This window comes from Pholis gunnellus (genome assembly GCF_910591455.1).
Source record: "Pholis gunnellus genome assembly, chromosome: 16".
NCBI classification, from domain to species: domain Eukaryota; kingdom Metazoa; phylum Chordata; class Actinopteri; order Perciformes; family Pholidae; genus Pholis; species Pholis gunnellus.
Window position 1 is genome coordinate 6,463,841 of NC_136543.1, and position 26,948 is coordinate 6,490,788.

The 26,948-nt window shown below is 41.8% G+C and overlaps 3 protein-coding genes across 3 annotated transcripts; 1 reads left to right on the forward strand and 2 right to left on the reverse strand.

Moving 5' to 3' along the window:
- Positions 1 to 7,148, reverse strand: slc30a8 (solute carrier family 30 member 8; the record flags this gene model as incomplete). Its single annotated transcript, XM_079175756.1, has 9 exons — positions 1 to 146; positions 602 to 736; positions 848 to 953; positions 1,895 to 2,007; positions 2,930 to 3,066; positions 3,276 to 3,429; positions 4,432 to 4,578; positions 5,265 to 5,434; positions 7,075 to 7,148. 9 exons carry the CDS (start codon positions 7,146 to 7,148, stop codon positions 1 to 3), a joined length of 1,182 nt encoding a protein of 393 aa, XP_079031882.1.
- A 9,607-nt stretch (positions 7,149 to 16,755) lies between these two features.
- On the reverse strand, positions 16,756 to 17,327 carry aard (alanine and arginine rich domain containing protein; the record flags this gene model as incomplete). The annotated part of the gene is made up of 2 exons (XM_079176235.1): positions 16,756 to 16,878; positions 17,103 to 17,327. The coding sequence occupies 2 exons, from the start codon at positions 17,325 to 17,327 to the stop codon at positions 16,756 to 16,758; spliced, it is 348 nt and encodes a 115-aa protein (XP_079032361.1).
- Positions 17,328 to 21,917: 4,590 nt separating this feature from the next.
- LOC306708727 (double-strand-break repair protein rad21 homolog A-like) lies at positions 21,918 to 26,924 on the forward strand (the record flags this gene model as incomplete). Its single annotated transcript, XM_079176647.1, has 13 exons — positions 21,918 to 22,061; positions 22,571 to 22,700; positions 23,047 to 23,146; positions 23,718 to 23,824; positions 23,944 to 24,153; positions 24,446 to 24,571; positions 24,652 to 24,780; positions 25,021 to 25,244; positions 25,345 to 25,501; positions 25,817 to 25,962; positions 26,117 to 26,293; positions 26,445 to 26,528; positions 26,733 to 26,924. 13 exons carry the CDS (start codon positions 21,918 to 21,920, stop codon positions 26,922 to 26,924), a joined length of 1,926 nt encoding a protein of 641 aa, XP_079032773.1.
- Positions 26,925 to 26,948: the final 24 nt, after the last annotated feature.

The window sequence follows — 26,948 nt, forward strand, 5'->3', positions numbered from 1 at the left end:
CTACATCTTGGGCTCCACACACAGGTTACATCCAGGCTTCAGGTCGGCCAGTCTCTCCATTTGAATTGTAATAGAGTGGAAGTTGTACGAGGAGATACAAGCCTGTGTCATTTCTCTTAGGACAGTCTGAGCTTCCACTGTCTCGTCTGTGGAAAGGAGAGGGAGACGAAGGAAATGTCAGGGAAATTGTTCGTCGCCCCAGAGTGTAAATAGGTGTGCCTTTTTAAACGCAAGTAGTACAAAGAAAAAAGCCCAAAGGCTGTATGCTCAAGTACTGCATTTAAGTGCAACTTGGAAGTACTTGTTCTACTTGAGAGTTTTTCTGCTACTTTCTATTTCTACTTCTCTAAAAAAAAAAAAAAAACGTCCTTCATCTGACAGCATTACTGGTTACTTTCAAATATATTGAATGATATTTGAAAGCATAAAAAATGCCTGAGAGCCTTACTGCCTAATCATTTTGTGTCACATGTGTCACCCGACGCCTGAACTTAGTGTTCTCCTTCACATAAATGAAGACATTTCCACCATAAATTGATGCGTAAAAAATGTGCCACAATGCAGGCGCTGAAGTGTTCGACTCTGGCAGTTATCATCTCACCTATGGCTACGTGTGCAGTCAGTACAGTCTGGTTCATGGTGAGGGCCCAGATGTGAAGGTTGTGGACCGCCTTCACCCCCTTCACGGCTAGAAGACCATCCCGCACCTCGCCGTACTTCACCCCCGCAGGAGTGCCTGAGTCAGGAAAATGCACGGCTTAGTGAAATGACGAGGAGCAATGAGGAAAGAGAGCTGCAAACTCTGTGTGTCGTTATTGTTTTTTGGACCAGAGAACGAGAGCCTCACCATTCATCAGGACAAGAAGAATATCCCTCAAGATGGTGATGGTGGTGCACAAGACAAATATGGAGAACAGGAAGGTGCAGATGGGGTCAGCTATCTTATATTCCGGCTGAAAGAAACAAATCACACAGACAATTGTATCTTGGCCAAGGCATCAAGGGTTTAAGCTGACGTAGTTTAAAGTATTTTTTTCATGAAAATATTTGAGCATTTTGCAGACAGACAGCAAGCAACAAAACAGCTCGTGTATAGAAAATACGGCACCGTCGTGTTGTACATTTCTCGAGGGTGGGAGTGTTTTTAGCACAGAAATACAGAGCAGTACATTAATAATAATAATAATAATAATAATAATAATAATAATAATAGCATATTGAGGGGTGATATTCTTCTTTTTGATTATTTTCTAAACCTTCAGCACTGTGATAATAACTTGACGAGTAATGTTAAAATAAATGACACATTATCGAGGAATAAACTGGTTTTGTATAATCTTAGTAGAATTTTTAATCTCTAATCACAAATACTAATAATTACTAAGTGACTAAGGTTTGGTGTCATTTTTTATGTTTATAAATAGAAACATTAAATATGGTATTGTATTAATATTTTGTGCATGTTTTCTTCTTTTGTTTTGTCCTGTGTTTCATTATGTGTTTTTATCCGTTTTTTGACAATTTACTTCATATTCATTTATTTCTGGCAGTTCGGCCAAGTGGTGCAGTAAAAGGCCTAATTAGATTACTTATTGCTTTATTGGGAAGGAAATGGTAATATATCAAATCTGCCAAAATAAATAAAAAAACCTGAGAAAACGTTGCTGAACAATGGTGTACGCTGCTGATTCGCACTCTGTTGCAATAACAAACTACGTACACCAGAAAATAATTAATTACATTTAAAATCGTGACAATTACAAAGGAGGAAAGTTATACCGGTCTTATAGTCTGTTGACCCAATTTCATAATGTCTATGTATGTCACACCTACTCTACACTCCTCTCTTCCCCTCATGGGTTCAAGTTTCACGCTGCCTAGAGAGAATCCTGACCTTGAAGAAGATAATGATGGCGCTGAGAAACACGCTGGCGCTCTGGAGAAGATCTCCCAACACATGGACAAAGGCCGCTCGCACACTGGCGTTGTTCTGCCGAGCCCTCCCTCCTGAAAAAAAGGAGTCCAGTAACAGTGCAGTTATGCTACAGAATACTGTGCTTGGGAGATTATACAATGAATTAGTGTGAAGGCTGGAAGCATTTTCATTATTCCTCCAAACACCTTTTTCACCTCAATGCGTAAATAATGTAACTTCTGTCATTCATACTTTTCACACTCTCCGATATATTCAATGTTTTGTGCAAAGTTTTACCCATTCAGATGAATTTTAAACTGCCATCTACTCATTCATACATTCACACAGAAACCCCATTCAATCTTTAAAACGTTCCACATACGTATAATGAAATAATGTCGCTAGCAAGCGGACTTGCACATCTGGCTACAGGAGCCTCAAAGTGACAGGAGCTCTTGACCAACTGCCACAAAACATTTCTGGAGGACAAAATACGTTTCAGAATCGGCTTCCAGTCTCGTATTTTTGACACGACACACAAATGAAGTTTTAATCAAGGGCTCCCAAATCCTTACGTAAAATATTTCAGCACTAGTACAGGTTTCTGTCTGGGGAGCAGGGGTATGAGAGGAAGCTCAGGATGAGAGGCTTTTAAGCCAGCAGTTCAGCGTAGCATCAGCCTTTCAACAGACCTTGAGATATTCTACATCTTTCATACACTATTAGTATTTTTCAAATTCTAAAGCCAGCAATTCAGCGTAGCGTCAGCTTTTCATCCAGCATTCACACTGACATGTCTTCAGAAATTGCTTTTTCTAGCATTTCATTGTTCCATGGACAACATTATTCCTTATTTCGTCACTTTCTTCTCAAATAGGATTTTTTTTACTAGGAACTTACCATTAGCAGCCCTGTTTTGCTCGGCATCTGCCGGGTTATCTCTCTGGTTTGGGTGGTTTGAAACTTGATTGTGCTCGTTCCCTTTGTCGTGGCTGTGGCCGTTTGAGCTGAGACCCCCGTGGCTGTGGCCGTTTGAGCTGAGACCCCCGTGGCTGTGGCCGTGTGAGCTGAGACCCCCGTGGCTGTGGCCGTGTGAGCTGAGACCCCCGTGGCTGTGGCCGTGGCTGGACTGGTGAAGGATGAGGGCCATGCTTTTGAGAGTAGCAACAAAATATTTTCAAAGTATGAATCTAATCAGCTCCAAGTACAACATACAACAACACAGACTTTTTCAAGAGTCCCTCAAAGTAGATATGGTATTGCCCTCCTGTCTGTATCGGCTTTAATTAAATCGGGAATATTCAAAGACGCACTGCGCGCCGATAAAAGCAGTATAAATGAGAACCGAGTGTGTACTCACACAATATTAGCCAACAAAGCACAACCAGAGGTAATGAGCATGATAGTGCCCTCGATGGTGAAGTCGTCGTTGATGAGACGCTCCACAGCCAAGTAAACCAACACTCCTGTTACCAGCCAGATGGTGAAAACTGACAGCAGAGAACCCAGAATCTCTGCAGGGGAGAAGAAATGAGGAGGAAAATGAATAAGGAGGAATATCACAAGAGTCGTGGTAAAATACTGACTGAAAGCTGCTCCAGATAACAGAATTTTCAACTCCAAATAACACAAAGAAGAACTTGAAAATTGCTTAATATTGAAGTGACAAGACTTAGGAAAACTGTACACATGCCGTTCAAGACTACTCATCGGTCCAGCTCTAATTACAGATGTTCTGGTCAGATTTTGACCGAAGGACAAAAAACTGATAGACAATGAAAAAGTGAATGCATTACAGCTCTAAGTCTAAGCAATATGACAACCTGATAGCCATAATATTATGTTTCTTTATAAATGGAGACACTAGTGGCTGCGCTATGTACTGCCGAGCTGTTTAAAATAAGTGTCTGATCAGTAACATTAATGGGCAATATTTACAATTCATCTTAAAGTTACACATTTTAAGGTCTGGCTGAAATTAACGGAATGACGTCACCTTTCAGGTGAGTGTACCGCCACCATAAAAAAATCCAAATCATTTACGATATATTTAGAATACTTTCACCACTTTATCTTGCCGTCAGAAAGCATTTTCAGACGGGGAAACAAACTGAAAGTAAAACTTATTGACGCTCTCTTCTGTTGACAAAAACAGTATAGATGAGTTAAACTTATAATTCAGTTCCATCTCGGAAAATATTCTAAATATAGCGTACACTGGTATTGATCTTTTTAGGACGTTCTAATTACAATTGCCACCTCGCCATCATGTTGCAGTTTACATCCGTGTCTGTCCAAAAACATTGTCACGTCATCATTTTATCTTGTTAGAAATGCAATTGTCATAAATAGCATAGGAAATCTCGACAGTGACCTTTGACCGTCGAATTCTAAGCAGTTCATCTTTTAATCCAAGTGGATGTTTGTGGCAAATTTGAAGAAATTAGCTCGAGGCGCTCTTGAGATATTGCGTTCACAGGAATGGACCGGATGGACGGACGGATGGACGGACGTACCTGCGCGATGCCAGCCGTAGCTGAGCTTGTGTGTGGCAGGTCTGGAGGAGAGCCAGAGGGATAACAGGCTGATGAGGAAGCTGATGAAGTCTACAAGCAGGTGGGCAGCATCTGTCATCACCGCAAGACTGCCTGCTAAATACCCACCTTCAGAAGGACAGGCAATAAATCAATATAAATATCAGGCTATTGCACTGCTGAAATGCTTGATTGATACTAGTGTGGGAGGTGCTAAAAAAAAAAAAAAGAACCAAAGATAGAGAGGAGGAAAGTTTGACCTGAATAAACCACAAGAATTTAATTAACGTTGGTTTAATTAAATAAACCAAAAATTGCACAAATCTTAGTGCTATATGGAAAGTTGAAGGACCCCCAAAGTTTTTACAATTCCTCACGAGGCAAACATGAATGTCCAAATTTCACGACAATCCATTCAATAATTGATGACACATCTGACTTAAAACCACAGATTTGAACTTGATGGTTTCATAGGATTCATAATCGAGGAACTGTGAATGGCTGTACCAACATTTTGGAAGGAATACAGAAGCATATGGAAGAGTAGATAAGCAGGGGAAGTGAAAGAAGACGAAGACAGAGGAAAAAACTAAACGTTCAAAAGTAAATGAAAAGGTGAATTAGTGAGATGTATGTGAATGAGTGAAACATCTTTACATTTAATCTTAAATAGTTCTTGTTGAGTTGAGCAAAACTTGGGTTTAAAATGAGTTAATTCAGATTTGATATTAAATAAAAGCTTACTAGCAATCTTTATTTTCCTCTAAATCCAGTTTTACATGAGTGATTGACATGACAGAAAAGTCATTACTTACCAACGATCTCACCAACCATGAAAACCAGGCAGATGACAGAGACCACGTACAACCTCCTCCTGGCCACTTTCTTCTCTTGGTCACGATCCTCCTGTGCGTGGCTGTTGTCGTGGCAATGCTTGATGCCACCGGTGGCGTCTACCTGTAAGGCCATCGTCTGGTTGGCCACACTGGAACGTACATTAAAAATCAGAACAAACGGTAGAGAACATCTCTGTGATTGTGGCTCTTTAACATCCGTTTAGAGTGCAACTAAATAATTGTCATTGGCGATAAACCTTCCAATTATTATTTCACTCAACTGATCAACTGTTACTGTTATTAAGCGATTAAATACTCATCAAAATTTCAGAGAGCAAAATCCAAATTCATTCAATTTCCTATGATAAAAAACAAGCGGAACAAGAGAATGTTTTGCATTATTGTTTTATAAATGAGTTGATTGATCGTCAAATTTGTTGGCGACAAACATGAATTCTGCTCCTCTTTATGTTCGTCCAGTTAACCCGATCATGTTGTGAAAACACGGTCGTCCTCCTTTTCACTCGGCCCTGTTCCCCAACATTAACGGTGTCTTTATGTCTGCTTAAATATTCATTTCAGTCCAATGTTTCAGTTTATTTGACACTTTTTTTTCCATTAAGGGTGTACAAATGATATAACCATGTCTGGTTTCTTTGTTTTTGGGGGTTCATAGGGTTTGTTGTTTCTGTTGCGTTTGGGATGTTGTGGTGGATCAGCTGCTCAGCAGCTCAATCAAGGAAAGTGCCAACAGGTTTGCCTAATAATGTCCTCTAGTAAGGGACTGGGCTCTGTTAAGATGTAGGAAGATAGGGAAGCCAGTTCTGCAGAAGGACTATTTGGTGTGCTCATAGATAGACTGAGATGTCAGGTTCATTATTCTGTGATTTGGATGCTTGCTTGGTTTAGCTCACCCTAGACATAGCAGGCAGGTGAGGCTGAGAAGGTAAAATGCCATTCACTGGAGTAACAGGAAGGGAGAGAGGAGTCGACAACTTCTATTTTGCCCTTTATTTTGGGTTGTGTAGCCTTTTTTCATACTGCAGCTCTTTCGGTGTGTTACAAGTGTCCAGATACATATGAGTGTAGATCAGATTATTTGAAAACAAAAACGCTTTAAGAGTGGATAAAAAAAAAAATCGTAGGTTTGTTTTACTCTAACGACATTAGAATTAGTCTACTTAGTTGTTTAAAACTATTTAAAATGCTCAGCCAAAGTGAAATTAGTGTATTCACCAGCAGCACCAACAAGAACCAACTTCATGATCAGCTGAATGCAACCTGAGAAAATTAGCAGATAAACTGGGTTTATATAATGTAATCATCCTTTATTTCTGTTGAGGGAGAAAACATCCTATAAGGATATACACATATTTAAACATGACTTAAAAGGGCGTTCAAATCAATACCCTAGGGAATAGCCTAGAGGTGATAAGCTTCAGTGCACCTCCCATTTCCATCAGGGATGCAAGAAGTCCACTTTTGCGCCAGTTACTGTGTTTTGCGCACTGCTTCTCAGACCCCGTGTGGAAAAAAAAAAGGGAAAAAAAAGTAGCCCAGTTCATAAACAAGGGAACGTGGGCAAAGACTAGTGCCAACAGCACAACTGCATGTAGGCAGACGGAATTTATTTTTTATTTTCGACAAAAGTTTAACTTAATACACTTTCTATGAGATCTGTGTCGCTAAAAGTCACTGAACAATTTCAGATTAACGCACAGCCTTTATAAATATTGACCAACGGACAATTGTATTCCAATTTAGTGCAGATGAAAGAATAAAAGTTTACCTTCCCAAATCGGTGTATGAGTTCTTCAAGTCTGACACCAGTACCAGTCTTTCTGGATTCTTCTTTTTGAACATGATTGGCTTCTTGGAGAACAACTAATTTAAAGAAATCCCTCAAAAAGTGACAGACTAAAATAAAAACATGCTCCAAAAAAAAGTCCAAATCAAAAGTGACTTAAAAATACGTCTAAGACAAGCTACAGTTGTGTTCATCCAAACTATTTCTTGTCGAGATGCTCTTAAAGTTGCGTTGTCTCCTCTCGATGAACGCACCAGCAGCTCTGATATCCTGAACGACTTGGCCGGGGTTCACACACACGCGATGCGCACAGCCATGTGATCGCTACTGGTGACACACACCGTGTGCAAATGCATCGCCGCCTGCAGAGCGCTTCGAGGCGAAAAAGAGCCTTTGGGGATTAAAAGTCGAGATGTTAAAGTTCAACTAGAAAATGCATTTCCTGCTGAAAATGCTTTGGAAGGCTGAAAGCTGAAATGAATTACAAAAACATTGGTGAAAATAGATAACCAATTAAAAATAAAAGCTTAATAATTCAAAAAGATTACATATTGCTGAAAATACAGAAATGGGAGACTACCTGTCTGAAAAATGTTGTAGCCCAAAAGCATTTAAACTGCACTACTACCCTTCTAGTTGAAATGTTTAACTATATGGTGTCTGTTAGCTGAAAGTATAAGAAAGAAGAAGGCTTTGAAAGTTGAAGAAGTTTAACAGGATTTGAAGATTTTCTCCATAGATATCCCATTAAAAAAAGATTGCAAAAAGCTTAATAATTAAAAATTTTTAAAGATTACAAATATGAAAAGTCATATCACCACTCTCCTGAAAGAGGTGAACATTTTAATATTCGAACGGTTTCTGTAGCTTAAGAAATGTCAGCAGTAGGCTAGTGATATTTGTTGTAGTAGTAGTATAAATTGTAGTTGTAGTAGAAGTATTATAAGTAGTAGACTAATAACTGCCATAAAGTGATTTATGTCATTGTTTAGTATGTTTGTTTACATGTTATTATTTGTAAGGTTTGTTTTTAATGCGAATGGGTTTTTTGTTTTGTATAAAGAGGGGGAACTATTGTTGCGTGCTGTGTTGTACTGGGACGTGTTTGACCGTGGCACAGTGACAGCAGGAGGGCGCGAAGCGCCATAAGTCAGTCAGTGTTAAAGTAAATGAAGTCAAAGTGTTAAGTAAAGTAAAGTAAACTAAGTTAACCAAGTTTTTCGGTTCAAGTGATCATCTTTGATCGTGTTGGAATGCAGCATTCCAACAAGTGATCATCTTTGATCGTGTTGGAATGCAGCATTCCAACACGATCAAAGATGATCACTTGAATAAAAGACACCCACTCTCTGTACAAGGTGGTTTGTATACATGTTTACCCCACGATATACATGTAAAAGCCAGCAATGTCATGTTCTCTTATATGTAGCGCTAAAAGTGCACGATAAGTTCAGCTCATCATCTCAATCAGAGGGGGGGATGTATTGTTCAGCCGGCTAAAACTCATTCTGGACCCGCCCACCCTCCTCGAGCAGCCGGCACTCTACCATTGTGCAATCACACTAAGGGCCGCGCGCGTCTCCATCCAGGCTTCCTCATCTCAGGTCAATGCCGTTATTTTGTATGTTTGTTTTTTTTAATCGAGAAGTTTGCCTAAAGCTGTGAAACAACTGTTCCCATATGTCTCAAGTTGCCTCTTGGGAATTTAGGATACACGTTTTGATCACGTGGAGTAGAAAAAAAAGTAGAGTTTTTATTTTGGACTCCTTGATTAATGCAGCGATTAAAGTCCACCTTCACTCAGAAATGTGCGCACAAACGGTTTTTTTAACTTTTCGCTGAAGTCGGAGACATCTTGTGTCCAACTGTTTCACTTTTTAAATGGTATTACTAGATTGTTGATTTTTTATTTTCTTATTTTTTTATAGATAATAAAATCAGACACATATTTTTCAAAGCAGTATATAATTTATATGTTTTGAATACACGTCTGGAGGAGACGTTTTGTATTTAATTTCATTTTAAAGAATAGCAGCAGTGTTTGAAATCACACGAGAAGATGCTCTCGGTCTCACATCAAGGTTTTAAAGCAAAGTTGCAAAACAGTCTTACAATTAAGTCATTGTAATGTTTCCCAAGCTTATCGGCTGTATGAAAACCCGCAAAAAAAAAGAATAAACACTTCTCCTGTACACTGAACGGACTGGTAATCTCTGCAGCCGTGAACGAAAACCACCAGTTGTTAATGTTTGCCTCCTAAAATGCACCACATGGTGTCGACAATGAGCCGTGTTCAGCAAGTGTTTGTGGTCCCATGTAAAACACACCAGTCATGAGAAGGGGGAAGGCTTTTAAAACCCAGAATGTTAATAATGATTATTATTGTGTTATTGATATTATTTCTCATTTATCTATTTCTATTTGTATATTTGAGTGGTTGTTTTTGGACCAAAATATGTCTCTATAACTCTGGTATTGTCTCCTAACACCCAGTGGTGGAATGTTGCTAAGTACATATCAAGTGAGGACAATTCTGTAGTACTTGTACTTTACTTGAGTATCTAAATTTTCATGACATTTCACAGAACAAAATCGTACTTTTCATGCCACTGCATATATTTTAGTCGCTAGTTACTTTGCCTATTCACATCAATACATAAAACTGAATATTATTAACAAACAGATGATTATGATGTATTGTTGTAGGTTAAGATTATTTTTACTGATCCTCAAGAGAAATTCACAAGCTATCCAGCAGTACTTTCAGTAATTAAAAATAAGCACCTTTACCAGCTGCGATATTCAAGTGATGAACACATCCATCAATAATAATAATAATCAAAATATTGAAATGGGCCACTCTGCGCAGTGAGTACTTTTACTTTTGTACTTTAGGTGGAATTTTGAGTGCAGGAGTATTTCTGTGGTATTGCTATTTGTACTTCAGTAAAACGATCTTCTTCCCAAACTGTACCGATCACACCAGCAACACGTGCAGTGTTTTGTGTATGAGATTAAATATGAAGTCTTCTCTGTTATGCAGTGTCTGCTGCACCGACGGCAGTAAAGAGAAGTGGGGGAAAACTTTGACAAAGACGTTATTGTCAAAATGTATTTGTTGTGTCATTTGGTTTTTAGATAAAAGAATACTTGTGATTCTTCAGATAGAAACAGTGTAGCATTTCATTTAATATCAATAGTGATACAAACAAAGAATAAAAGGTGAACAAAAAGGCATTTAACATAATTATCAATTATACTCATTCATGAAGCAACTGTTGACGTCACAGCTCACACAAGGTCCTTCAGTGTCTTTGGAGGCCACATTAAGAACATGACACAATTTGCACAATGAGACTAAAAGGCAGCTTGTTTTTTCTTCCTGTTGAGAGTGACGTCGGTTTTCTTGAAGATGTCTAAAAGAGGAGTCAGTTTTGACTCTAAAAATAGTGTCAATGTGGCTATTTTGGTCGATACCGTCTCTGGAGTCCACAAAATGGGCCTGTGTTTGGTTTGCCAAGGGGTGGGTGGGTGGGTGTGTGTGTGTGTGTGTGTGTGTGTGTGTGTGTGTGTGTGTGTGTGTGTGTGTGTGTGTGTGTGTGTGTGTGTGTGTGTGTGTGTGTGTGTGTGTGTGTGTGTGTGTGTGTGTGTGTGTGTGTGTGTGTGTGTGTGTGTGTGTGTGTGTGTGTGTGAATAGATGGTGTTGCTAGGGGCTGCAGAGTGAGAGTAAAATGGCACAAGAAGGGGTTAGTTACACATGGCTGTTCACACTGTTCTTAAGCTCCTGACCCTGCAACGAGCCACTCACCAGATCATGAGGGCCCTATACACTAAAGCCGCGTGCGTGTGTGCACGCACACGCACATCCTGTCCTCCTGCATCCTCTTCAAGCACACAAAAAACAACAAACCAGACCCATTGCAAGTATTTTTAAAGATAGACAACTGTTGTCGCCCATGGCACCGACCGCCTCCTCTCCATCCTAATGAACCCTGTGTGTGTGTGTGTGTGTGTGCAAAAAGTGGTAAACAACTCCAGGTCAGGCATCTGGACAATGCCCTGACGTCAGACCTGCTCCGTCAACATTCAAACTCCACACTGCTAAGTGAAGGGTGGGTGGGGGGAGTGTGAGTTCCTCATAAGTCGTCAGAACTGCGAGGGATCCAGAAGAGAAAGAGAGACCAGACGAGGCTGCATCTGCACTGCAGCCGAGAACACACAGGACACAGCTGAGGGTCCAGAGGGAGATCGCTGACCTGACATGATGGAAGTGGTCTTGAACAGACTGCGGGACTTCTCCTGCAAGACCTCCACCTTTGACCACTGCAAACCGGCGGGACAGAGTGCACGCAGGGATCCTCGGAGCAGGACTGGGTGCACAGCTGGAGAGGAAGGCAGAAAACTGGACATAGAGAGCGCGCTGGCATGGCTGCGAAGGGAACTGGTAAGATTGGAGCTCTGATGAAGTCTCACTCTTCTTTCTACATGAAGTCCATGTCACTGTGTTTTTTTCAGTTGTAAATGTACTCAAGTACTGGACAATTTTGAACCGTATTTATGCTACTTTATACTTAGATACCTAGATTTGTATGTCACTACATGTATTAAACAGCTATTGTACTTTGATTTTACGTACAAGATATTTGATTAGATTAAGAAATATGATGCAGGTATGATTCATTGTTATAGATCAAAGCCCCTGCATACCCACACAGGTCATGTTGGAGTTGTGCATGTACGAATAAGAATGACAAAGTCCCAACAAAACTAGAAAGATGGCCCCTAAAGTCCAGGCGGAAAAAAATAATCTCTTTTTCAACAGTGACCTGGCCAAGATGCCATCATGAATATTGTTACAACAACAAACAGAGGAAAATACAAACAGACAAATTCAAGTGAATAGGTTCAAATGTCCAGTTAATACGCAATAAAGACAATTGTTATAATGCTTAAAACAAGTCAGTTTTAAAACGATTTCAGTAAAAAGTTTAAGAGCGATCACACTGACCAGGTGGACTTCAAGTCCCCCACAGTAACAAGCTCTGAGGCAGCGTATATAAAAGCTTTTTTGCAAAGTTCTGTTCTAACCTTTGGGACCAACATCTGTAGAAAACCGCAGTTTATATTGATTTAGATTTTTTCACATGCATGTAGACGGAAAAGAAGGAACCAGAGAGCCTGTGCTTTAAAATAACCATGTTGTGCACACGAGATACAAAAAAGTTAATGGTGGCTAATTTGAGCTAATGTTAGCAGACTTTAGCTCGATATTGCTGCGCGCCAAAGGCCCTCGTAGTCAGGCCATTAAGTCAATGTTAACGTCATTCGCTGCATGGTGAGGGTAGGGGGAGTCACACTGATAAGACGCATAACTTTTCAGAAACTTTTCAGCATAACATTAGTGAGTCAGTTTTTCTCTCCTTGTGCAAATGTTATGCTGTGTTTTAGCATTTAGAATGATCTCAAATGTAGCCACAGGCAACAAGAGTTACGAATAGTAGATTATTTACTTGGAACAGAGTTTTTTTTTCACATTGTGGTTTTGGCCGAAGGTCTAGCCATCCGTCACGACAACAAAATGACCTCCTGGATCCTTCCGTATGCTTTTGTGTGGGAAGTTATTGCCCTTTTGTTCCTGAGATGCATGTAGGTCATGTTGTTACAATGTCAACCTGTTTTAAAGAGGCTGTGTGTGTGTGTGTGTGTGTGTGTGTGTCTGTTTGCACCTCCTGTGAGCGACTGTGTAAGGCCCTTTGTCACGGCCTAATATATCACTTGGCACATTTAGTGCATTCGCCCAGACAGCTCGTCATGGTAACCGAGTGCCCTCAGCTCACAGAGGAGGAGAAACCACGTCTCTGAGTAGGAGCCCGACAGCACAGCCAGTAAAAACAGAGGCCGTCTGCTTGGTTTAATCAGACCCTGCTGTGTAACAAGCAATGAATGACAACACCTGGATTTGACTCATCTTAAAGGACTGTTTTGGGATTCTCTATATGACAAAGACCCAGAGCTTATTGAAATGGTGTTTCTTGTCAGTTATTATGTTAGTAAGGCAATCATTTAGACCTTTAACATCCAGGATGAAGCTCAGGGTCCATTTAGTAGCTGTTCTCAAGCTTTTGTTTTTCTGAGCATTTTAATGTCCATGCTGGCTTAAAACTAGAGTTTCAAAGTTAATTCTTGACTGTGGAAACAGACGTTGACCAAACATAGTATACCTGAAGGTTAAAAAAGTAGCTTTTTTCTCTGGACGTGATGTCCATCTGCAATTTTCTTTTCAGAATTTGTTTCTGAGCACTAAACTTAAGACTGTATTTGATCAAATCAGGATAAAATGCAGCAAGCTCTTGTAAATTCAGAGAGGTCTGTCAGTTCTGCCAATAAAAATGAGGCCCCATTTCTACCAAGTCTTATTAATAATCTTGCATATCCAAGTTAGGAAAAAGAATAAATATTTATCCTGTTTTTGAAGCCTGAATCATTTTGACTGTGAGGGAATAACATCTCAAAATAACGAATCGTCTCTATTGGTAAAATTAGTTTTAATTTGTTCTACTTAATCATCCAGAAGTGAAAGCAAAAGTATTCTGTCCATAGATACTTTTTTGTATTACTTTTTAAAGACACACCAAAAAGGAATTTGGTCACTTGTGTGAAAGATCCAACTTCTCTGTCTGGTGTTCACAATGTGTCCATGTTTTCTTTAGAGAAATACATTTTGTGAGAGCAAGAAAGATGGAAGGTGTTATCCACATACAAACCTCCTGATTTAGACGTTTCGCTCAGGGGTAGTGTGCAGTGGAACAGAAAAAAAGGGGCACAGGCCGATGCAGACACACCACACACACACACACACACAGTGTCCAGCACATTATTTGAAAAGGGCTGGCGGAAAGTTCACGTGTCTTCTCTCGCTCCTCGTCAAAGGCGGTAAAACCAGCATCTTTCAGTCGGAGTCCGGTCTCAACCTGGTGCTGTAATTAACAGAGAAAAGAAATGCAGATCCGATCCAGAAGGTTCTTTTTTTTTGTTTGGGACATTCCTCACTCCTTAGGACAAACTTGGACTCTGGAGTTGGTGGAATTCTGAATATCTTATTTTACAATGCCGGCAATTAGACAGCCTCTCAAAAAAAAAAGGGAAGAAAGAGAATGACATTTGCATTTGAAAGAAGGCAACGCTCGAATGAAATGGCTGTGGTGTCACACTGAGCATTAACCCGCTCAGCTTGATCAGGAAAACGAGTTCTTTACTGATGATTTCTTTCCTTTTATCAAATGATATTTGGGCCTGTTTGTTTTCCTCTCTGTCCAGCAATCAACATATCTAAACTGCATAAAAGAAAAAACTAAACATGCTTTTGTTGTTTTCCGATGTGTAGATGGAGATGCGTTCCCAGGACCAAGCTCTGATCCGGCAGCTGATGGAGCTTCACTCCGGCATCCAGGAGCTCAAGCAGGAGTTGTCTGAGGAGGAGCAAGAGGAAGAAACAGACGAGGAGGGAGAGGAGGAGGAGGAGGAAGGGGAGGGCAGCTACTGGGACTCTGAGAGCGAAAGAGGAAGTGGCAGCGTCTACTTCGGCTCAGGGGAGGTGGACTTTTCCATTTCCTGCCCGAAGACGACTCCGACCCTTTACGCAAAGGTTTTATCAAAGAGGTCCTTCAACCGGAGGAGCTCTGTGCCATGAAAATTCAAACTATTAGAAGAACTTCAACTCTCTCCTCAACTTCCTCATATCCTCTAAGGCAGTCGGCAAGGTGGAGCAAGATAGATATTTGCAGTTTCCCACCATAAACCTCCCCACCTCCCTGTATTTTGTTTTTCTAGAGAGAAGTCCGACAGGAGGATGAGTGGAGTTGAGGAACGGAGAATGAAAGCGATATAGGTCACTTGAATGGCTTCTTTAGCTGGTTGATTCTGTTTCCATAACTAAAATATGACATTGTGAAGTAAAACACATCAATTTCTGACAGAAAGCTATGAACTGTTTTTGGAAATACAATTATACACCTAAACAGTTTGTAGTGTCCAGTCTAAATTAAAGTCCTATTTCACTCGCCATGCTGCTGTCTAGCAGCTGGAGTACCACCGGATTTAAGAGCAGCAGCTTTCCTCAGGCTGGGAGACTCCGTAATTCATCCTCCACCTTACTTATAATGTATGTTTTGTTTTTTGTGTTTTTCTTATGTAGCAAAATGGGACTATACTGCATTTTGCTGCACAAATTGTACAATGACAATGAATAACCTTGTAACCTGCTAAGAGTTATGCATCCAGCATTCGGCTAGCTTTGCTTAGCATAAAGACTAGAAACAGAGGGAGCAGCTAGCTTGACTCTGTCCGAATGTCAACTTCAGTTTTTGTACAGATTAAACAAATAAGATACAATGCGTTAATTGGTCAGCTTTAGAAGTGCTAGTAGCTGGATTTTGTTGTCTCGGGACAGTGCCAGGCAAAAGGTTTCCCCCCCATATTTAGTCTTAATGCTAAGCTAACCTAAGCAAAGCTAACCGACTGGTGGCTGCAGCTCCATATTTTATGGACAGGTAGCCGAGAGTGGTATCGATCTTCTCATCTAAATCTCAGCAAGAAAGTGAAATTGAGTTTTTTTTAAATGCCCAGCTATTCCTTTAAGTTAGTACATCATCTGTGTGACAGAGGATACTATAAATCCTGTATTAAACATTGACCTTAAGGCAATCTTTGCTGTCTTTGATTAGAATTGTATGTGTCAGAATGTGAGAGAAACATGTCCTCTTTATGTAGACAAACAGTAGCCGGATCAGATCAGAGCTGAATATACAGATGTTGAGTTATGAATTTGCGGGTTTATATGTATTGATTTTATGAGTGTGTAAGTGCTGGAAGCTCGCTGACCTTTCAACGACTGTAACTGCATGCACAAAGGATTAAATGCAGCAGTGGGACAGCCTGGAGTTCATTGCATTGTTATTGGCCACATGTAGCGATGAAGCATTTTGTTGACAGTGACATTGTTCCATGTATTCGTGAATATCTCTTTGACAAAGTATTATTAGGATACATAAGTTAGTACAGCGAACCAATATGTAAATCTGTGTTTTAAAAGATAACTGGGGTCAGATTGTTTGTGTACAGAAGGTATTTGTGAAAGGAATAAACTAGAATTTTTGGGGGGGGTTTAACAACCATACCTGAACTTCTAGCTGTATGTTAAACAGATACTTTACTGTATGCCGTGCACTATTCCAGCACAATAAAGATATGAAATCACTCATGGTGCAAATTTTATTTGTTTGTCAAATCACAAAACAATGGGACAAAAGTGTTTTACATTTTTACATTTATAATGCCTTGTTTTCTGACCTAAAGTAACAACACATGTACAAAAAGGTTTCTTTAGTACAACTCTCTATAAGTACAAAACATCTAATATTAACAATGCCAGCATCACAGAACAGAAAGCACATTTTGTCCTACTCTTACTTTACGTGCAACTGGTGTCTATCTTTACCATGACACATTTTTTTACCAATTATCACAAGCAAATGCATTTGATCTTTGCTGCTCAGTTGCATTACAGCCATTTCCTTGCCTGCCCTTGGTTCCAAGGCATCTTTCCACCTTTTAGGCACTCTTAGGTCTTCTCCACCCAGAGAAGGGGCTCTCTGCTGGGGCCAGTTACTGCTGATCGTCCCCTTCTACTTCCAAACCTCCGAAACTCTCCCTCCTCAGTCTTTGGATCTCTGTGTTGAGTCCCAGCAGTGTCTGAGCCAGCTGGAGGTCCTGTGAGCGCATCTCCAGCTGCAAGACAACAATGAAAGAACTGAATCAGCATGTTTGAAGCTATAATGTATACGTTTAGATGCCGAGACACAAATGGTGTTGGCTCTTTCCTCCAAATTGTCTCTATATGTATGAACTGACACCATCAACAGATCAATCGGAGACATTTCTGGACATGACACCTGTTGCGAACCAACACAATAAATAAATAAATAAATAAATAAATCTGTCAGAGAACTCACCAGTTCGGACCTCAGCCAGGTTATCGCTCCGTCTATCTGCGCCCTCCGCAGCTCTTCGTTGGCTTGGTGACTCCTGCCGATGCTGACGGGTCTGACGGTGGAACCAGAGCCTTGAGGATTTCCTCTGGACTCTCCGGTCGCCCTGAAGGCGTGAATCAGTTTGTTTTTAATGTTCTCCAGAACCATGGTGGACAAAGTGTCCTCGCTGTGACTGTCTCGGTCCATGCTGGGAGGGTACGAGGGTGCAGGTGCAGTATAAGTGTGTTCCCGTCTCACGTGTTGCCTCCCAGCACTTTCTCTGACAGGCTGGTATACACTTTCTCAAAGAACTCTGGGAAATCTTGCACCTCCACTTGATCTCCTCCTCTCCGGACTGGTCTTCCTCCTTTCCTTATGTGAACAGGACTCCGCAGCACAAGTCTGTGTGCTTCTGTTCAGCAGCTGCAATCATCCCTTTTGCCTGCCCGGTGTTGAACTGGCTTGTTTTGTCATTGTTACTATGGAGAAACTGCCCTGCGCCTGCAAGCCCCATCTCCTCCTCCTCCTCCTCCTCCTCCTCCTTTGGGTAACCCTAATAAGAATGGTTGAAGAACTCGGACAAAGACTATTGTTGCCTCCAAAAAGAACTGAAAAGACCCCCCCCCCCCCACACACACACACACACCTCCAACCACCACTACACCCTCCCCCTCTTTCACCCCCCTTTTCTCTTTTTTTCTCAGTCTATCCCGCCCCCATACAATTCTAGTGTGAGAAATGTGTTGTGAGTGAGCTCTCATTTGGACAAAGTGCCCATGTGTAAACCTGTGTGTGCGCCTGCGTGTATACACACAAAATCCATCAAGCCCCAAGAGGACTTTTTCAGGGCTTCTCCCTAAATGAGACCTGCTTGTCAGCTTAGGAGACGGACAGGTTGGACGAGGTAGGAGACACAGCCTCAGTGTTAGCCGATTCAGAGGCACAAAGGCCATCCTACGGTGAAATATAACCAGGCTCTTTGTGCCCGAATTTAAGTCCGTTCCCTGTGGGGTTTGTGGGATGGTTTTTGGCAACTGTGAGCAGTCCCCCCCCCCCCTGACTTCGGTTCAGAGATGAGACAGAGTTCTAGTGTATATTCCTCCCTGACTTATGGGCCTGGCTGTGAAGAATGAGTGGGCACATTTGGAGGGGACATCACACACAGTTTTTTCTTCCCCCCCCCCCCCCCCCAAAGTGATTCTTCACTGTGAGGTATTGTTTTGCTCTTTTAAAGTGCTATGTCATAGGAAACAAAGAGAAGCTGTGTGTGTGTTAGTGTGTATGAGAGAGAGAGAGAGAGAGAGAGAGAGAGAGAGAGAGAGTTGAGAGTTGAGACCTTGTGATGTCCAACACCCTCTTTAAAAACTCTTAGTCCAGACACTGAGCATCAAATAAATGGCTCTGATTTGCAATTCTGTCACAGAGTAATCCGTGAAGACGGATGGATGAGCGTGTTGGAGAGAGACAGAGTAACGCACTTGTGCAGAGGTCCGTCGAGCGTGAGGAGAGGTTGGAGGGATTGGGCCGCCTGTCTTGAAGGTCAAGGAAGCAGGGCGACAGGGTGCAGCAACTACGACAGGGACAAACAAGCTGCCAGAGACACAGACTGGGCCTCAGGTGGTGGGGTGGGTGGTAGATAGCCCTGCATTCCACTGTATTATGGTCAGAGCTCTCCAGCGCTGGCCTGTGTAGAGATAGCTCTGGCTATGCGAGACTAAGTCAGAGGCAATGTTTCTTTTAGTACTTTTTTTTATTTTTAGGTTGCAGGGAGTTGTTGGGCGTCCCTGGACAACCCCATGTTTGAAAAACAAATGCCCCTATGGTAGAGAGTAAAAAACACAGTGCCCTCTAGGGTGCCCTTTCAGAGGAGAAAACGCGATGCAGTGCCATATATACCATGGGCTTCCTTTACCATTTTACACCTGACATTTCTGAATTCAGTGCTGATGGGATCATGTGTGTTGTCTTAATGTCGTGTTACCTTTCAGCCGACTTTGCTGCCTCCTGGTGGCACTTTTACCAATGTACAGTCTTGCAATATTTCTTTTTAAATGTAACGTTTGTTTTTGTGTGTATTTACATTCATCCAATGGAGACTGTTTTATCTAACAGCATAAGCCGGTGTTCACCGGGGGAGACAAACTGAAAGATCACGGAGTCACGAAATGCCTCATAGTTTTACTGCCCTCGAACCATAGACCTTCTGTCAGAGGACACGCAGAGAAAGCAATTTGTGTCTCCTCTGCTGTTTAGCGGGTTTCCTCCGGCAGCCTAAGGGACTGCCGGGCTCACTGCTCTGTCAGCTGAGCTGGTTTCTGTCTCACATGAGTAAACTGCTGTCCTCCAAGCTGAGTGAACTGATGTCGGGTCCGATGTGGCCTGATGAAGCTGATCTTGTGTTCAGGCCAAACACGATATTTGCAGAAGACTTTAAAAAAAAACGAGTTAAAAAAAGATTTAAAATGGAGGTAAAATAAAGTGCGAGTTAAGAGAAACAACAATAAGAAAACCTGTGTTCAGCTTTTAAGATATGATGCATTGTTGTTAATCAGATTACCCAACAGAAATAGCTTACAATTCACTCCAGCTAGAACATTTAAATGTATGTAATGTGACACACTTTAACTTTAAGTAGGCCTACTTTTGTCTGTAGTAATAATTGGAAGGAGTAGGAGGAGTTGGACCTCAACACACTGATACAAATATCCTGCTTGTTCAACTTTAAGGCAACTTTTTGCTTCAAGTTATGAAGATCAAGCTAGACTAGTCTTTTGTATAAGCTAATACATTATTGAAAGGACATTACCTTGAAAGGATTACTACCACAATCTTATATGTTTCACGAGGGCATCAAGTGAAGTGTCATTGCTCACTCTGTACCCGTTCAGAAAGAGCAAGGGCTCCCTTGGTCCAACACAACTCACTCATGGTGTTACTCGTGGCTTTCTTCCCATGGATCCTCCCACTTCACAATGATACTGGAACAGAGTAAATATAACAAGATCATTGTTTGTTGTGTGAGTGGACCTAAGAAGATTGGCTGGGATTATGTTAACACATCTTGTTAAGGAAAAGAATGCACAATTTCTTCTGTTTGAAAAAGTGCAGATTAACTTCGAACTAGATATTTTAATGTATACACACTTATCTTTCTTATTGATGTCACAGATTTCTATAGGCTATTTACATCTACTCAGACGTCTTTTTTTAAGTGTACAGGGGTATTGCTATATCTTTTTTAAACTCTTATTTGTTTGTTTACCATATTTGATTGTACATTTTCACATTTTAAATTACGTCATACTGTTGCACTGTTTTACTGTTACGCTCCAAATCACCAAGCTAAATTCCTTGTATGTGTAACGTACTTGGCAATAAACAGTTTACGATTCTGATATTTGTATAAATGAATGATCCGAAAATCCGTTGTGTAATGTAAAGCACATTTACTTCATTCAGTAAGTACCTCAACATTGTTCTTAAGTATTTCCATTTGCTGCTAGTTTATGCTTCTACTCTAAAACAATTCAATGTTAAACATGGTACCACATTTATTTAACATTTATTTTAGCATTTATTTCAGAAGGTCCAATATATATTACTCTGTTAATGAGTAACCAACTTTTACTTTTAGTACTCAAAGTATATTTTGATGCGAATACTTTTGTACTTTTACTAAAGTAAAAGATCTGAGTACAGCAGGACCTCCACCGCTGAGGGTACAGAGGTAAAACAGACGCACAGGTGCAAAGCTCAGCATCCCCTCTCCCTCCCTCTCCCTCTCTCCCGCATCAGCACCACTCCGGGGGGGGAGCGAGGGAGGACGCCATCTTGTTTGTTTTAGTCGGAGGAGGGGTGTGGGAAAAATCCACCACCACCACCCGCAGCAGCAGCACCACGGCCGGCATAACGAGAGAAAAGCGCGAAACGGCTAACCGGTGAGTCATGGCGGTTCATGTTTGATTTTCCATGAAGTGTGTCGGTGTCCAAAAAAAACAACAACAACAAACAACCACGCTGGCTCTGCGGTGCTCGGGCTTTGATTGACAGCAGCTAACGGCTGCTGCTGCTGCTGTCCGCATCATCACCTGTTGTGACACATGGGGGGGGGGGAATGCGGTTTAATGTAACTAACGTGTCGTCTCCTTTGAATGACATTCACTGTTACAAAGAAAGCTTGTCTGTGTGTGACGCTGCTGACTCTTTCTGATAAAAACAGTTCATGTTGTGATGGCTGTGTTTGCTGTGTCAGGTTCACAGGGCTGCAGGTGAGGCTGGCGTTACCTGACGGCCACATCCACCTTAAAACCACGTGACCAGTAAAATGTTAAAATGATGAGCACCACAAAAACAAACAAAAAGACACATGATGTGCAGTAAGATAATCCTCATCTTACTTAATTACTTTACTGTTTACTGGTAAGATGGAACCATTTCAACTACTTTACCTGCTGCCGGTTATTTTCATCTATAAGAATACATCATCTATTAGTTGATTGTTGTTTGATTATTAGTCACACATCCGCATAGCCCTGCGGTCTTGATTGGGGTAGTTTCCATACCAGACAATAGTTTAGAAAAGTCTTAATTAATGAGCTTGCACCCTGTAATGAAACCATTTCTGCATCTTCAAGAAGCCTGCTTGCTTTAACACCACACAATGAATGTGTCCTTTACACTGTCGTGCTTTGTTTACCTGTTGTAAAGTGTTGTTATTTTCAGTCATGCAGTCATTTGTCTCCTGTCTCCAGGCCTCCCCCTATCCCCTTTCCCTTGAGGTGAGAAGGCGCCGAGGCGATGTTTTACGCCCACTTTGTCCTCAGCAAACGTGGGCCGCTGGCCAAAATCTGGCTGGCGGCCCACTGGGACAAGAAGCTGACCAAGGCGCACGTGTTCGAGTGCAATCTGGAGAGCAGCGTGGAGAGCATCATCTCACCCAAGGTCATTTTCTCAGGGTCTTCACTATTTTTGAGACCGCGTGTTGATCTACAACCAGTCACATTCACTGTTATAAGTCTCATCTAACGATGTCTGTTATGTCTTTGAAGGCTCCTTGTAACCTCAGGCTTCACATGTAAACACAGTCTTGTATCATCTAGTGCACAAACAGATTCATTTTGTCTAAGAGTCTTTAATTAATTTAATTTCATATCATTCTGAATATAGATATTTAGAATTTTGTGCCTGTAAATTGGCAATATTTTACACATAATTTAGGGCCTTTGTAACATGTGATCGTTTTAATATTTGTTTTTCATAACGGTTCATTTGATTGAATATTCTATACATAAATTCATTTAAATAACCTTTATCTGCAGCTTTAGTCTCATTATCAGAGAGTCGCAACATTTAGAGGCAGTTTGGACTATTGGGACATTTATAAAACGCTGCAGATTTATTTCACAGTGCCGTCACAGATCATTCAAACCTTTTCCTCGTTATTTTTACAGGTGAAAATGGCTTTGCGGACGTCGGGGCATCTGCTGCTGGGGGTGGTGAGGATCTACCACAGGAAGGCCAAGTACCTGCTGGCAGACTGTAACGAGGCCTTCATCAAGATCAAGATGGCGTTTCGACCAGGTCGGGGACAGAATGCAGCTTAGAAGTCATCAGTAACTGATTCTATGCTTACCTCTGGTGGTCCATATTACATGCAGTGATTGAAGCCTTTCACATGTCCTTTAAAAATGATAATATTCAGTTCATTATTTTACCATCTCCCTATATTTGCAAAAAAAAAAAATACTATAATTAGGTGACATTAATAATTGTGTCCATCTCTTCTCGATTTTTCCATCAATCTTGAGATTTTTCTTAAAACTGCTCGCTGTCATATCCATATTATTGTTCTCAGCATGGTTCATCCCAGCCACTCGAGTTATGTCACACACGCTGTAACTCTCTTCTCCACATTGTGGCATTTCAGGCGTGGTAGATCTTCCAGAGGAGAACAGAGAAGCAGCCTACAACGCTATCACGCTGCCTGAGGAGTTCCATGATTTTGACCAGCCACTACCGGACCTAGAGTGAGTCCTCTAGAGAGAGAGAGCATTAGGTGCACTAGGAACTAGTTCCAAACGCGGTGATCAAAACTAAAAATTTGAAATTTTCTTTTTTCAATCAATTTGTATGCCTTTATTGGGTAGTTGACGAAATAGAGGTACAGGGGGTTCCTTTGCGTCCTGGAAAAACCTGGAAAACAATTTTCCAGTTATTGAAAACACAAAAAAAGTCCAATGTTTTCCTTTAGCTGAGAATCTATCAGAGCTCCCAAAAACGGGAAACAGATTTCATTATTCTAAGATCAATTTGTCATCATTTCTAAGCATGTAAGAGATTATTTCATAGATAAGTTAAAAATGATATTAATTAATATAATTCATTTTCTCTTTTCTTTCTAGTATATTCTGCCTGTAAAGTTGATTATTTACAAGCACTTCATCACAAAATCACTGCTGGAAGGCCTTGAATGGTGATAGACAGATATTTTAGGAGCACATTTCATCTTTTTCCACTGCTTGCAAAAATATGAAATATGAAGAAAAGTGCAGTAAATACGCGTTGAATATTGAACTGACTATGGTGTGTTTTGTACAGTGAAATCGACATTGCTCAGCAGTTCAACTTGAACCAGAGCAGAGTGGAGGAGATCACTATGAGGGAGGAGGTGGGCAACCTCAACCTGCTGCAGGACAATGACTTCGGTAGGCATCTTTTTAAGTCACATTTTTGAACACTTAAGTTAAGAACACTTAAGTTAAGAACACTTAAGCCAGTGTGTAGCCTTTAGGGGGATCTATTGGCACACGTTTCTGTCGCGCAGCTGACTTTGGTATGGACGACCGGGGGATGATGCGGGAGGAGAGTGCGTTCGAGGTGGACATCATGGGAGTGTCAGCTTCCAACCTGCTGCTGGAGGCTGAGGGTGGAGCTAACGCGATGGCGGACAAGTCCAACCATCTGGAGTACGATGACCAGTACAAGGACGACTTCGGAGACAATCCCATGGAGAGCAACGAGGAAGGCATGCTTGGTAAGATGCCGTCAATATTATAGGCACATAGACAGTGAGAGCAATAACGCTATAGTTTGAGACTTAAGTCATGAGAAAACGTGCATAATACAATACACCGATAATCATAATATAATTGAGAGCATCTGTAAGTGACCCTGTTTATCCACTTCAATTATTGTGTGTTATTCTCTACGTTAGCCTTTTTCAGAAACATTTCGTTTTTTTAAATGCTATGAATGATAGCCCCTGTTTGTCTACATGTATATTTGAAATATCAGTAATAATTGAACGACCTCGCCTCTCTGCGAAGTGGACAAGCTGCTGAGCAACGAGGACGGAGACGGCATCTTCGACGACCCTCCTGCCATCGCAGAGAGTGTGATGATGCCTCAGGACCACGGAGTCGTCGACGACGACGACTTTGATGCTCTCTCAGGTCGGTTCCGCACATAACCTCTTGAAATTGCAACACACTTACCGACATATATCCAACATGCTGTGATTGTGCGTCGTTAGCGGGAGCCCCAGATAGTCCGGACTCAGGCCCAACGAAGCCCCTCCCAGCCATGGCAGACCAGACGGAACAGACCATCCTGGTTCACAACGAGGAGGAAACCTTCGCCCTGGAGCCGATTGACATCACAGGTGATGCAGCTGGTTTTAAGAGACAGCAGCAACATTTCTTGATCCCCGTACTTTTGTGCTTCAGCCTGCTACAGTTCCAGGTCATTTTTGATGGCTCTCCTTCCCAGGATCACATCTTTAACATCGTACCAAAATCAGAGACTAGCATCACGAAAATGATTAAATTGTTGATTATAGTGTCTTCAGAGCGATTGTGGTTTACTGAGCGGATTCGTCTCTGTCTCCCTACGGACTGTGCAGTGAAGGAGACCAAGGCGAAGCGTAAGAGGAAGCTGATCGTGGACAGCGTGAAGGAGTTGGACAGTAAAACCATCCGTGCACAGCTGTCGGATTACTCCGACATTGTCACCACCCTGGACCTGGCACCTCCCACCAAGAAGCTGATGATGTGGAAGGAGACGGGAGGAGTCGAGAAGCTTTTCTCTCTGCCCGCTCAGCCTCTCTGGAACGCCAGGCTGCTGAAGGTACAGAACCAGCGATATGATTGTACAAAGCAGCACGGTGATAAGAATGAAAAAATAGCATTAGCTTTCAGGTTTCTGCCTCTTTGCTTTCTCACTCCAGATGTTTACAAGGTGTCTGACACCACTGGTGCCAGACGAGCTCAGGAAGAGGAGGAAAGGTGGAGAGGCCGACAGTCTGGATGAGTTTCTCAAGGATCTGGAGAACCCGGAGGTGCCCAGAGAGGAAACAGCAGCACACCAGCAGAGAGACATCTTGGGTATGAAGTGGCTGTTTGTGTACATTTATGCTCGAGTGTGGAAGATCACAACACAAACTGTTGAATTTGGGTTTATGGCTTGTTATGAAATTCGCAAGGTGGCTGTTAGACAATAGTACGATTTGAAATTCTTTTTGAGCTCCCTTCAGAGGGAAAATTGCTTTTTTTTTTTTTTTTTCAGAGGATGTGTGATTGGGGATTGTTCTCATTGACAATGAACCGAAACATTCAGCATTGCCATGCACAAACAAATGTCTATTTTGTCCATGGACAGTTTTTCTAACATATACCGTTTCTCCCAATTACCCCTTCCAGACCAGACCATCATGGAAGAGGCCAGTGTTCTGCAGACTTCGGCTGTGGAAGGCAGCAGGACCACGCTGGACGAGTCGGTCCTGCCCCCTCCATCCCCCCAACGTGGCCTCAAACGCAAAGCCCAGGACACAGAACCAGCCCTGCCTGTGAGTACAGAGGTCCCCCTAGTAGTAGTGTCTGTATTTACTGAAGCAGATGCACTCACCCTTACACCTTTTCCAACTCTGAGATCACCCCATATCAGATATCAGGACTCCAAAAAACTCTTGTCTCTGTATCCTCGTTCACCCTTTCCTCTAGATGGGAACTTTGGACCAGCAACAACCGCCGCAGGGGTCCATTAATGTGTCCCAGCAGCTGGAGGCCTCCAGTGTGGACCTGCCCCCAGAGGAAACCACTAACATCAGCCAGATGATAGAGCTGGACCTGCTCGGAGACAAGGACAAGAAGAAGGACGACGACGACTCTGATGACGAGGCGAGATAGAGATTTACAAAAAACTTGCACCGTAAACTTGATGTTGTTTTATAGTTTTTTTCACACCCCTTTCAGTTCGTAAGTAAGGAAACAGAACACTGACTATACAATAGGTATTATTAGTGTTTGTGACTGTGATTCTCTGTGCCAGGAGGAGGAGGAGCAGGGAGGAGACCAGGACCAGGAGGAGAGGAGGTGGAACAAAAGAACCCAGCAGATGCTCCATGGCCTCCAGGTGTGTATTTGTACACAACGTATTGGAAGAATATGATGGCGTCTTGTTGCTACAACTTAGTTTATGTCTTTAACTACTTGTCAGAATGGTCACATCCAAAATAAAGTTTCACCATCATACATAGATGTACCAAAGTGCTACTTGAATAACTTCAAAACATTTTTTGGATGAAGCCTTGATTCCCTCCATCTCCTCTTTCCACAGAGGGTGATGGCTAAAACGGGTGCCCAGTCGGTTGGCCTGCTGGATCTGTGCAGGAACAACAACAAGAAACAGGCGGCCGCTAAGTTCTACAGCTTCCTGGTTCTGAAGAAGCAGCAGGCGGTGGAGCTCGTCCAGGAGGAGCCTTACAGCGACATCATAGCTACGCCCGGACCTCGCTTCCACATCATCTAGAAAAACACAACTTCAAAGTTCCAA